At 40.3% G+C, this 13,783-nt stretch overlaps 1 protein-coding gene across 1 annotated transcript in view; it reads left to right on the plus strand.

The window, feature by feature from the left end:
- The first annotated feature begins 11,261 nt into the window (after positions 1–11,261).
- The window catches only part of LOC108166563 (GTPase IMAP family member 6-like), a 17,411-nt gene continuing 14,889 nt past the window's right edge, over positions 11,262–13,783 (plus strand). Inside the window, exons 1-4 of the mRNA XM_017306544.1 lie at positions 11,262–11,683; positions 12,275–12,325; positions 12,657–13,250; positions 13,727–13,777. Of these exons, the coding sequence (XP_017162033.1) occupies positions 11,665–11,683; positions 12,275–12,325; positions 12,657–13,250; positions 13,727–13,777 (715 nt within the window). The 5' untranslated portion in view covers positions 11,262–11,664. The remainder of the gene's footprint in view (positions 11,684–12,274; positions 12,326–12,656; positions 13,251–13,726; positions 13,778–13,783) is intronic.

Here is a 13,783-nt window from a genome sequence, read left to right on the forward strand (position 1 = left end):
TTATTATTATTATTATTATTATTATTATTATTATTATTATTTTACCTCAGCAGGACCATATAAATCTGCCCTAACATGACTCTGATAAATCTAAGAGATGACCCTAACCGGTTCGTCCAATATTATCAGAACCAACTAGGCGGAGCTTTACCGGGTTTTTATGGATCTGCTACCATGTACAGCCGAGGGATCGGATCGATATTTTCAAGATTATTCCGCTTTGTGTCGCCTCTATTTAAATCAGGTTTCGCGTTGGCTAAACCTCACTTTAAAAAAAGCCGCAACCGGAAAATCCATGACTAAATTATCTGGTTCTAATCAAGAAGGCTCGTGGATTATGGTTCTGTCAAGAAGGGCGAGGAAGTGCCCGCCGGGCAGAACTCACAAAGACGTAGATCGCTTAAACTAAAGAAATCAAAAGAGTGAAGCAAGGCTAAGGGAAGGAAGTCTGCTCCTAGCAGGGATATATTTCACTAACATCTGATTCATTAAAAATAATGGCTCTTTTGCATGACAAATCAGTCAATGCACCCCAGCAGAGCTGCATTTATTTTCAGCCCCCATGACTCACCTATTGATAGAAGACAAGGTTTACACAGAAATTTTACCGGTGTCAGCTCTGACTAGAGGCGGTCCTATTGAATTTGTGGTTCCGGGCGGCGAGAAATATCTGGACTTAAACGACACCCTGCTTCATCTACGCGTCAAGATCACCAACGCAGATGGCAGTAACCTGGATGATGATGCGAATGTGGGATTAATTAATTATCTTCTTAACACGATATTTTCTCAATGTGACATTATGCTGGGAGACCGTTAGATATCTCAGTCAAATTCCACCCACCCATACAGGGCGATTATTGAGACGCTACTCAACTATTCTGAAGATACGCTGAAGAGTCAATTTAGCGCGGGGCTGTTCTACAAAGACACGGCAGGTGCCATGGACTCTATTGATGTAACCGACGGTCCGAACGCTGGTTTAAATAAAAGAGCCTTCTTCACCTCAGAATCCAACGAACTCCACCTGTTAGGGGCGCTTCACACTGATTTACTTTTCTGTGAGAGAGCGATGCTTAATTCAGTGGACCTGAGAATTAAATTAACAAGAGCCAGCGACGCATTTTGTCTGATGGGAGCCCGTGACTCGACTTTTCAATTGAGAATTTTAGGAGCTTCTCTTTTTATTAAAAAAGTCTCAGTTTCTCCTGCGGTCCGTTTAGGCCACGCTTCTGCTTTAATGYGAGGAAATGCGTTGTACCCGCTTTCCAGAGTTAGCRTTAAAACATATTCTATGCCTGAAAACTCSAGGATATATACTCAAGAGAACCTCTTTTTGGGCGCCATGCCAAAGTACATCGTTCTAGGAATGGTTCACCACGAAGCTTTCACAGGACGGAGAGACCTGTCGCCTTTCAACTTTAAACACATGGACGCAGAATACCTGGCGCTGTGCCAGGAGGGAAGACAAATCCCTGCCAAAGCTTTCCAGCCCCAATTCAACCRCGGGATATCGGTCAGAGAATTTTACAGCATATACTCTGCAACAGGCCATCACTTAAAAGACCTTTCTCTTTCCATTGACCGAAGCGAATTCGATCGGGTGTACGCATTGTATTTATTCAGCTTAACTCCGGATGAGGACACTGACACTAATGGTAACTTAAGGTTGGAGATCCGGTTCAGAGAACCATTACCGCACACTATAACGCTGATTGTATACGCGTGTTACCAGTCAATATTGGAAATAAATTCGAGAAGACAAGTTTTAGTAGATTATTATTAATTATGAATAATCACCAGTTAGAGAGTCTGTTGCATCATTTTTTGGGGAATAAGTTTCACGGAGTCTGGGCGTCTGATCAGATGCCTTTTTTCGCGTGTAAATACACAGGACCTGCCTATTTTGTCGTGAACACACATCCCTCAGACATCTCTCCACAGTCTGAAATTTATCCGTCGAGCATTTTAACATTTTTAAAAGAGAGATCCTCAGAAATAATGTATCACAATCAGTGGCGCAACTACACATTCAGGTGGATGCGAAAACATAGATCGGCGCATAATATTCTTTTGAAGGGAAGGGGCCCGCGTAGCGCAAATTTGCCTCCAAGGAGAATAAATGAGGAAAAAATCATTTTGATTGATCGTTAAAACCCAGGGCTTTAGGCATTTGACTCAGCTTCATAGTAAGAAATGAAAGACTATCTATGAACTTCAATCTGTAATCAGGCTCCGAAAAACAAATAATTTTGCTGCCGGTCATAATAATGCGAGGAGAAATACAATTCAGTCATGGCGCTCAATACAAGGTATTTGTCGTACCCTCTCGCGTTGTGTGCTATGAGTACATAATTTTTAAACATTGGTTTTCTGTAATGAAGAATAAATTTCCGTGCGCAATCAAGGCTGTATGAAAACCACAGGTCGCCTTTTAAAGTTTTGGTGCAGACTAGAAACGGAACGTGCACGCCGTTCTGATCGAAATATGATTCAAAATCATAGAACACAATCTTGTCATCCAATTGATCGGTTTTAGCTAGAGGTTGAATATAACAGAGGTGTTCGCTGACATCTATAGGAGAGCCAGGGGCTATTTTTTCACCACAAATCACGCATTTTGTTCCGCAGACGTGGTCTCTTTCCTGCCTAGTTATGGCAACATGATATATTCTTTTACAGACCATGCCCATCTTGGTCATCTCGCATTCGCTCGCAAAGATTTCAGCACGGGGTTTGAAATTGGGTTCCTTGTGTTTGTCGTAACACAAAGAATTGCGGCAGACCCGATTGCAGGCGGTGCAATGTACAGGATTGTACTCTGGGCTGACAACCTTCGCACGAGTGCGTACTGGTGTTATCAAAGCCGGTGAAACAATGCTGACAAAAATGTCTTGCCCCAAAAAAAACCTTCAGGTTTTTTATTCCGTAGTAATGGTTATCACTTAAGAGCAGCAAGCAAGCGTTTGTACGATCTTGGAAAGCGGTCTCAAATTCAGACAGAACAGGATTTTTTTGAGTTTTTATAAAACACTACAATTTTTCTTTGTAGGATTTTTTTTCAAATTTTGCTACGTCGGTAAATGTTACAGGAGTTTGATCAGTAAGACCTGCCATTGCTTAGCTTGCTGTAAAGTTTCTGAATCTGTAAAGTTATTATTATAAATGTGCGCTAAACTGGTAGCGAAACAAAGTTTATCGCCAGAATTCTGTACCACGCACAAATGGCGTCTTTTTTTATTAATGAGTTCACACTCTAAAGTTTTCACTGCTTTCCGCTTCACCCCTCCCGAAGGGTCTCTTACAATTTGTAAAACAAATTCGAGATCACCGTGCGATGGTAGCTCCGCATTCGATTGCATCAATTCATCCAGAAAATCCATAAATGCTGTTTGTATGTCACCGTCATTGCTGACTTGAATATTTAAATTTCAGGTAAAATTATCTCCAACCAGTTCCAGCTGAACAACATCATTTCGTTTGGCTAAAGAACATGCATCATCCGTTAGTTCAACAAGAACATTCATGATTTCTACATAATATGAAGCGAGATCTGGGGCGGAATCTTCGCAAGCAGGCGGAATTCTGAAGGGCTGTCTAAGTTCGAAGTTATTAAATTGTTAACGTTCAAGCAGCGGAGGTGGTGATGGGAGATCTGATCCATCTAACTCGTTCTGATCGGGGTTAGATACAAGTTCACCTCTGATATTTCCCCCCTGCTGAACAGATAAAGCATCAGACGCGATCGGTGGAGTTTTGACAGAAGCAGCAGCTGCGGGGGAGGAAGGAGAAATGGTGAGGGGCTTGCTGCAGCGGGAGGGGGACCTTCCCCCTCAGCGGGTAAAGCAGAATTGGGTGAATTTTGCAAAACTTCCAAAGCAGATGAGAGTCTGCTCAAAACTAGTATTGAATTCTGGAGGAGTGAGACATATTCGGTTACTTGAAAATTATTATTATTATTATTATTTGAACTGAACGGTTGACTAACGGAATGCCGCGGAGCAGTATTTTGCAGGGAACTATTTAGTTGTGTTAATAAACCCTCAAGTTGCCCCCTTAATTGTCTAAAATCAGCTCTATATGGTCCATCAATATTTTATACAGAAAAATAGTAATACAATCAAACCTGAGAATTCATTTAACAGAGAGTAAAAAAATAAAAAATAGCGGTACAGCAGCCCCCTGAGAAATCATTTAACATTCACATTCTTGCTTCAAGTAAGGTGGTAGCGGTCGCCTTGTTCACACGCTCCATACGGCGCCTTGCTCTGATCCTTTTCTTCCTGTTCAGCGTGCGAGCAGAACCAGGGGCCACATGCATGAGCATCAACACCTCTAAAAAAAAAAAAAAAAACAGAAATAAATGAATAATGTTTTAAAGCGATAATGCACAAATCATAATAGTTTTTCTTAAAAAATAAAAAAATACCTGAAATGAATTCAATAGCGATGGATGGTCTGTTCTGCGCTGTAACAATAAAAAAAAACAAACAAAAAAAAACAGATAAGGTTTGTTTAAAATAACAGGCCGGCTAAATAGGGTACCGATCTAAATAAACATGAAAAACAAACTGACCTTGAATTCCTCTACGTCTAGCACCCTGAACAGGGTTGACGCATGTAAGTTGAAGGTTCCTTTTTTCGCTGTGTGCAGAATTATCTGCTCTCCGTTGTACATTCCTTGCAGGCCCGGTTAGTGGGGTGCTATTTTGCTCCCTCACCGCGTCCGCTGCTGGAGCTCGCGGCCGCAGGGGCGCCGCCACAGGCGGCTGCACGGCCGGTGCGCTCGATGTTGGCCGGGATCGCGGCTGCACGGTCACCGGTGCGCTCGCTACCGGCAGGTCCTCCGGTTCCGTCTGCTGTTCGATCGCTGGTGGAGCCGGCGGAACAGCAGATCCGACGATTTGAAGGTCGGCGATGGGTCCTGATGATCCCGCGTTCGCGGCGCGGGTCCTAGTGCTGGATTGCAGGGCTACCGGTGAGCTGTTCGTGACCGATGCATGATGACCCTCTGCAGCGGGGGATTGTCGAGGTATCACGGAAGGGTAGAGCACAGGAGGGGTTTTCCGTGATGAATCAATATGACGTTGAGACGGATAAAGCGGCCCTTCTTCCGAATCGATGAGGTTGATTACTGGTTTTGGATCAAATATATCTTAAATAAAAAAATAAATAAAATAACAGATTAGAGATTTTTGTTTCATTTCGCCTTACGTGAAACTGTATTTATTTTTTAACTTACCGCAGCCCGACTTTTGATCTGGTTTATCATACAGGGGCGTGTTTGTTGGATCGGTCCATAGAGGTTTGGTTTTTGTCAGAGATAACCTATTCCTCTGACGGGAACCTGCATTCTGAGTAACGAGTCGATCCCCCTGTAAATCTGTTAAAAAAAATAAAATAAATATATGTATATTTATTTATTTATTTATTTATTTAACAATTAATTTTTTGTTATGCGGTGGTGGAGGGGCGAGGAGTGTTAAAATACTGACCGTAGACTAATTGCGGTATGACCGCCCTCTCCAGATCTTGCGAGACAACATCTGAAGAAAAAATAGGAAGTCAGATCGAAGCATATAATGAAAGGGAGAGAGAGAGAGAGCTGTAACTTACCCTCTAATAGCTCGTTGTACTGGGATTCGGAAAGCACCGACATGATGAATTCTCTTTAAAAAAAAAAAAAAAAAACACGTAGCAAGTTTCTAGCTTGGATAGAATCAGATCAGCAGCGGTCTTGGAATGAACAGAGTCTTTGTCCAACCTGATCCAAAATAGGGTGATGGGAGAAATATCTATCGATAGAAAAACTAAGGTGTCTGGAACTGATTAGCGGTAAACAGCAGGAGGTCTTCCTGCCCTCCTACCACAAGCTGTACACGGTCAGAGTAATATCTGTCTGTTTAAAGACCTCTTGCAGAATCTGTGAGACTTTTGACCACTCCAGCTGATCCAGGCCGCATCCAATTCTGAAGGAGATAAAACATCGCGTTTAATTATTCAAATAAAGAAGAATTAAGGGTTTTTATCCATAGTAGATCCTACTAACCGAGGTAGTGATATTCTTTTGACGTTATATTCTAAGCAGGGAGATTTCATGTCTTCCAGACTCTGTCTGAAGTCGACATATGTCGGTTTCTGACTCGCTTTTTTCTTCGTAATCTGACATACATAATAGGAAAGATAGAGTTACCAGATTGAAAAAAAAAAATAACCAAATTTTGGTCCCATGCAGTATAATCAACCGTGGTATATTTACCAGATAGTGTATGAAGCGTTGATTATGTGTTAGGACTGCACATTGTCCCACCAGCTTTTCTATTAAGAGATACGTTTTTGTTTTTAAAAAATCAGGATATAATTTAGCTGTTGAAAAGTGACATTTAAACAAAATGCAATAACTTTTTTTACCAAACAAATGACTCACTCTGCTCTTTTAATTCTGATGTATGACCAAAATTCTTTTTGAACAAAACTGCGATTCCCTTCCCCATTCGTAAATCTTCACTAACACAGTGCGCTAAGGATTCCTGGCTTGGAGCGGAGAACAGATCACCGGTCACATATTTCATCCTGCGCATCTTGAAACTTTCTGATGCTTGGAGAGAGAGAGAGAAAAACATAAACATAGTCCGCAGTTAGCGCAAGCATTTATTCAAGCAATAGTTGCTGCTATGGGTCAGAACCTCGAACATCTGGACCCCATTTCCGGACCACCCACCTTGACCACCACCTGTTAAATTTGATTGATACAAGGGTGTACCTATACTCTCTCTTACATTTGCAATTTTATGTTACTAGTTTTTATTTAGAGGTTTAGTGTTAAAATTTTTTGAAACTGGGGAAACAAAATTAAATCTTCCTTAATCAAGCATGTTTGTACAGATGGTGACTTAGATCCTCCTGGGAAAGTCCTGAGCTGTAAAACCTGTCTATGTGTTAATTTAGTTTCTGTGTCTCCCCTCTGTCTGAATTCACATCCTACTGTGAAGATAGGATGTGGGTTTCAGCCCCTCCATTCCTGTTCACACCTTTCTTTCCCCTGCTAATAAAAGAGACAAACAAGCTGAAGGTTTTCAGAACACATGGTGAGCAGCTTGGAGGAGCAGTTCACTGTGTTTTCTCCTTCTGCAGAAGTTTGGTTGAAAACTCATATACGTTGTCTGTGGATCTCTGTTTTCATGTAGGTTTAAGAAAATACCTATCAGTCCCCATTGACTTCCTTCATTTGGAGCGTTGTAAAGGAGGATATGAATACATCCTAGTTGTCACAAACCACTTCACACACTTTGCTCAAGCGTAGGCATGCACGAACAAGTCGGCAAAAACTGCTGCAGAAAAGATCTTCGGGGACTTTGCCCTAAAGTTTGGATTTCCAGCTAAACTTTATCATGATCAGGGCAAAGAATTTGAAAACAAGTTGTTTTCTAAGCTGGAAAAGTATTGTGGCATCCAAGGCTCCCGTACAACTCCCTACCATGCAGCTGGAAACGGGCAAGCAGAAAGATTTAATCGAACTCTTCTTTCAATGCTCAGAAACGTGACAGGAAAAGAAAAGTAAGATTGGAAGAGCTCCCTGCCCAAAGTGGGGCATGCATATAATTGTACGCGTAGCGAAGCAACAGGATATGCACCTGGCAGGAGTCCTTGGCTGCCAGTGGACATGATGTTTGGGTTAACTCCAACTGATCAGAGCACCTCACACAGTGATTATGCCAGTAAGTGGAGAAAAAGGGTGCAAGAAGCTTACAAGTTGGCATCTGAGACAGCACATAAGGAGCAGAACAGAGCAAAGATGGAGTACGACAGGAAAATTCATGGAGTGGAACTGCAGCCAAGATCTAGGGTTTTAGTGCGAAATTTCAAGGACAGAGGAGGACCAGGAAAACTCAGGTCGTACTGGGAAGACGAGGTCTATGTAGTCACTGAAAGGAAATACAAGGACAGTCCTGTTTATGCAGTACATCCTGAGAAAGGCACAGGGAAGGTCAGAGTTTTGCACAGAAACTTACTATTGCCTTGCGATTTTCTGACAGCTGAAACAGAAAAAGATGTGAAAAACATGGTGGACAAGGAAAGTCAACAACAAAGTAGAAACAGAAGGAAGCAGAAAGAATGTGTTGACAGGAATGGTGACAGCAGCTCTGATGACCCAAAAGTACAACCGGAACAAGTTGAAGATCAGCTGAGGAGAGGTGCAGAGGATGCTCAAGCGGGTGCAGAACCAGAGGTGGAGTCGGAAGGAGAAGTGTCATCTGATAAAGCAGACGAGAGAGGGCTGAAACCTGTTTCAAGACAGTATCCTTTTAGACAACGGCATCCACCCAAAACACTCACCTACAACAAGCTAGGCCAACCAACATTTATGGTTAGGCACAAGTAATGTTAAGTTCATATTGTGGTTAGGTCACATTGTTCAGTTATATGTTCAGGTTAGGTAACTACACAGGACAGAGGGGATTAGAATCATAAGCTTTAAGCATATCGATAGCTGATTAGTGCACATCTGGAATTTGGACCGCTATGTGAAGTTGATTTAGACTGATACATATGTTAAGCACATAATAGCATAAGTGGGTCTAAATGAGGGGTTATGGGGCAGGAACTGAAAGTCAAACTTTACAGTCTGATACACACAACCTGCAGAGATGGCAGAGTGACTTTACAGATACTACCTGGCCAGTAATGGCTATTGTTTCAACATGACATGAAGAGGGGGATAGATGCCATGTTAGGAACTGTATCATACAGGAAAGTGTACCAAGTGACTGTCTTCCAAACCTGTCTCCATACCAGCTGAAGACTCAGTTCTCCAGAAATGTCATTATGTAGGGAAGACATTTATTTTGAGGGGGAGAGTGTGGGGGTTCAGCTGCTGAGGACTTTGGCCGAGGATTATGTTTATGTAAAATTAATGTTTTAATGTTTATGAAAGCACTAAACGTTTCCATGTGTTTGATCTGCATCCTGTTCATGTTGGTTCAGTTTGAGGCCTGCAGCTTCTCTGATGAAGCAAAAACTTTGTTTCTGCAGGAATGAGGAAGATCATGTCAGAAACACCCAGAGCAGGAATTTTACTGGAACATCCTGCAGTGGAACTTCGGCAGAGGAGCAGAAACAGTCAGAGAGGAAGGAGAAGATTTGATTTAGCTAGACTTAGATTTTAAAACACTTTAATAGAACCAATATAAGCTTTACTTTTACTTTATTCCTGAAACTGCAGTCCAACATCAACAGGTGAGTCAACATTTTTCTTAAAATGTTCACGGTTCATGTGAACAAGAAGTTGTTGAAATTATGATGTTATTTTGTTTCGGTTTATGTTTTAAATCTGTCCTTTCCTTTATTAAAATAGTTTTCAGAGTTATGAGAGTCACTCAGACAGACGCAGCTCTAGAAAAAGAACATATATTTTCAGCTCTGTTACATTTTTAGTGATTTATTCTTAGAAGTTTTTTTTATTTTTCTGTTTTAAATTTTCCTTTTTGTGAAATATTTGTCTTTCTGGTTTTGGATGCTGTTTATCTGGAAGATCTGACTTTTAGGAAATTGTAACGATTGATAACCAGAGATTGGTGTTACATTTACTAGAGAAGCTTTTGGAAAATAACTAGTAGTGATTTTATCAAACTGTAGTTTTTACATGAGTTCAGTGTATCTGATTAGACCTGAACTGGATTCATGATGAATCACAGAATCCTGATCAGGTTAAAGTTATTTCCTTTCATTCGTAGATGATTTAACTCAAACTTGTTGACAGGTTTAGTTTCTCATGCAGTTGAAGCTCTGGTTGTTTTTCTTCCTTAAAGTTCCTGTTGATCTGGTTTCTGAGCCAACTGACATTTAATCTTCATCTCTAAATATGAAGCCAAACGTCTTTCAGAGCCAACTGGTTCCTGTCAGCTGAACATTGTGGAGGAGCTGGTTGAACTGATGATTTCAGCTTCCAGTCACTCAGTGGAAACTAAACTGGTCTCTATTGAGACCAGTCAGACTGGAGACACATTAAATCTGATCAAACAGAAATAAACTCTATTAATTAGAACCATAATCGTCTATTAAACATGTCAGTTTCATCCATCCATTTTCTTACACCCTGGTCCCTCAGTGGGGTCAGGAGGTGCTGCTGCCTCTCCAGCCAACGTTCCGGGTGAGAGGCGGGGTCACCTGGACAGGTCGCCAGTTTGTCGCAGGGCAACACAGAGACACACAACCATGCACACACACACTCACACCTAGGGGCAATTTGGAGAGGCCAGTTAACCTGACAGTCATGTTTTTGGACTGTGGGAGGAAACCAGAGTACCTGGAGAAAACCCACCATGCACAGGGAGAACATGGAGACTCCATGCAGAAAGACCGGGAATCAAACCCAGAACCTTCTTGCTGCAAGGCAACAGCTCTACCAACTGCGCCACTGTGCAGCCCCTCAGTTACATCCAGATTGTCAGAATGTTTATTTTAATTACCATAAATTTACAGTTCTGAATCTGGATGAGAAGAAATAAGAAATGTATTAAAACCTTCATGGTGAGAACAGAAATACAGAGTCCAGGAGTCTGTCAGTCTGCAATGTCCAACAGTGGATCTGGCTTCCTTTCATAGGTTCTGGTCAGAGAAGAGAGACTTGATTGGACACTAGGTGTGAATCTCTGATTGTGAAGTACCAACAGTTCTGTGGAGCCCCACACAGATGGCCTGGCCATTTGTCTATTGTTAAGGAAAGGAGGTTGTTACTTACTGTGTGAGATGCAGTCTCAGTTCTGGGTTGAGGAAGTTTCACCTGATTGTCTCCTGGATCACAAACATTCTCTCCTGTTACATCACATTAAGTCTATAGGAGAACAGGAGGCCAATCTCATGGTAAAATCATGCACACAATGATCTCATCAGACACAATCTAAAGCACAAGAGGGGGGAGGAGCATGTTATAAAATTATCCATTATCCTCTGGCAGATTTAGGTTCCATTTGTCCATTTCCTAACATCCTTGTCCCTCAGTGGGGTCATGAGGGGTGTTCGTGCCTCCAGTGAATGTTTCGGAGAGGCACCAGCAGGTCGCCAGTCTGTCACAGGGCAACACACACAACCATTCACACTCACACTTAGGGAGAATTTAGAGAGACCAATTAACCTGAACATGCAAACTCCATGCAGAAAGACCCCGGGCCGGGAATTGAACCCAGGACCTTCTTATTGGAAGGCAACAGTGCAACATTGTGCATCCCTAGATTTAGGTTTAAATTAAATAATATTTTAATGTGACCAACATGTTTCTTCTGACTGTAATAAATAATGTTTTGGATCAGCCTAGTTAAAGTCCAGACTTGAATGTGACAGGAAGGTAAATATGGTGATGGTGAGGAGGCCTTCCAACCTCCCAGAGCTGCAGCAAAAGGATTTCTGTTGATTATTGAGAAGGTTATAAATAATTCTTGTTTTATGTAAAATGTAAACTGGTTGATTTTATCTTAACTGCATATAAACAATGTTTCTGAATGTCAAACTGTACAAACTTCATCCCCACATCTGGTCGTATTTTTTAACCTTAAACTTTTTTTCCTCTCTAATATTTTTAAAGTCTCTCTTCTGATAGGAACCTGAAGTTCTGGTTGGGTCGGTCCAGGTTCTGTTTTGGTCAATCCAGACAGACACAGACACATCATGGCTGCTGCAGAATCAGGTGAGTTCAGTTAAACCTCATGAATCCTTATTGTTTTTTGATTAAAGGTTAAATATGGATTAATGTTTATTTGGTTCATATAGAAACATTTTTGTTTCATGTTTTTGGGTTTTTACAGTAATTAGATGAATTGATGTGGAAAAGATTGTAAAAGTTTCTTTGTTGTAAGAAAATATTCTGTTTTTAAAGCAATATGTTTATTTTATGTGTTTTAAAAAGAGGAAATGATTAGAGACTCTAAACTCATCAGTGACCTTCATTCAGTCTTTCACATCAGATCTGCAGTTTTTGTTCTGGCTTCAGTAAAACGGATCTTTGGACCGGTTCTCCTCTGTTCTGTAAAATGAATTTATCCTTTATGACAGTTTGATCAGAAACAAACATTTGGTTCAGTCTCTTTATTAAAGTTCACAAGCAAACATGTTTCAATGTTTCCTGTTTTTCTGTGTATCGGTTATTAAACCCGGTTCTGTTTCAAATCATCAGTTTAGTTATTGTTTGGTTTTTCTACTTCTGGAGAAATGTAGATGTTTTAATTATTTTTATTTTTATTCGCTCAGTTTTCTGAAAGTCTTTTTTTAATCTTTTCAGATCTGCAGCCTGTTAAACGCAGCAACAGCCTGGAACTAATTCCTCCTTCCTGTGAGTTTAACTGATTTAATCTGATGAGAAATAAAGATCTAAGTTATTAAGATTAAAATACTGAAATCACAAAAAAAAATAACTCAGACTCTTTGCTGAGAAGATCCAGTAATGTTTATTTCACAATATTCTTATAAAACAAACTTTCATCATTTTAAATATTATAGATTGGATCAAATTCTCTTAATATTTTTTTCTATAAACTTAAAGTTTAAATTTCTGTAAACTGTGTGAATCAGCAAAAGATAAATTATTACTGAATCAATAAATTTAAAGTTTTCTTTGTGATCTGAATGTGCTGAACTATTTTAATTGTTCATTTCATTTCCAGTGTCTGAGCTCAGACTGGTTCTACTGGGAGGAAACTGGTCTGAGAGGAGATCAGTGGGGAACTTCATACTGGGATGTGATGGATTCACCACATCATCAAACATATTTAATCAGATTTCTGCTCCACTGAAAAACAAACAATTATCTGTGATCAACACTCCAGATGTTTCGTTCCACACAGCAGAAAAACTGACAGATTTCATTAGAAAATGTTCTGAAGTCTCTGATCCTGGACCTCATGTCTTCCTGCTGGTTGTTCAGCCTGAAAGTTTCACTGAATATGAGAAAGATAAGATCTACAGAATCCTTCAAGGCTTCAGTGATCAATCATTTGATCATTCATTGGTATTGATCCTGAAGTCCAGACAGAAAGGTTCTGTGTTCGGTTCTCCTCTGAAGGATCTAATCAGAAAATGTAGCTACAGATGTTTAAAGATGGAGGAAACTGAACATGAGCAGCTGCTGATTCGCTTTGGACAAATTGTGAAAGAAAACAATGGAGAACATGTGAGACATAAAGAGTTTGAAGAAGCAGCAGCGACTTTACCGTCAGACGATCAGGCTCAGAAACAACCAAGATCCAGACCTGCTGCTGGTAAGAACAGGATTCAATCTGATTCTGTAGCTCTATGTTCAAAGCTTTTAGAGAAATTAAAATATATTTCTCACATCTTTTCCCAGAATCCACTGTAAATTATTTAATTCCAGAAATAAATTGTTAAAAAAATTGTAGTTGCTATTGAAGATGAAGAAACGTCTTGTTCTATTTTCTGTCCCACACTTAAGAAAATCTGTTGTAAAAAGAGTTCACTCTAATCCGTCTTTGAAACCCAGATCCAGTTATTATAACCACCAGATTAAAATCAGAAACATGACATTACAAACCAGGCAAATGATCAATTTAAAATGTTTTTATCTGAGATTCTCCAGGTTAAACTTCCTTAGTTTTTAGTCTGAAAAGGTTCAGACAAATTTATTTAAAGTTCAGGACAGAAAACTTCCACATTGAACTGTTACTGTTTCAACAATGATTGTGTTGATTTGTAATAATTTTAATTTGTTTTGTTGCAGTTAAATCCAAAGTAGATCAGACTCTGCCACCTTTAAACCTGGTTCTGTTTGGTCCAA

Source organism: Poecilia reticulata, linkage group LG9 (genome assembly GCF_000633615.1).
Source record: "Poecilia reticulata strain Guanapo linkage group LG9, Guppy_female_1.0+MT, whole genome shotgun sequence".
Lineage (NCBI taxonomy): Eukaryota > Metazoa > Chordata > Actinopteri > Cyprinodontiformes > Poeciliidae > Poecilia > Poecilia reticulata.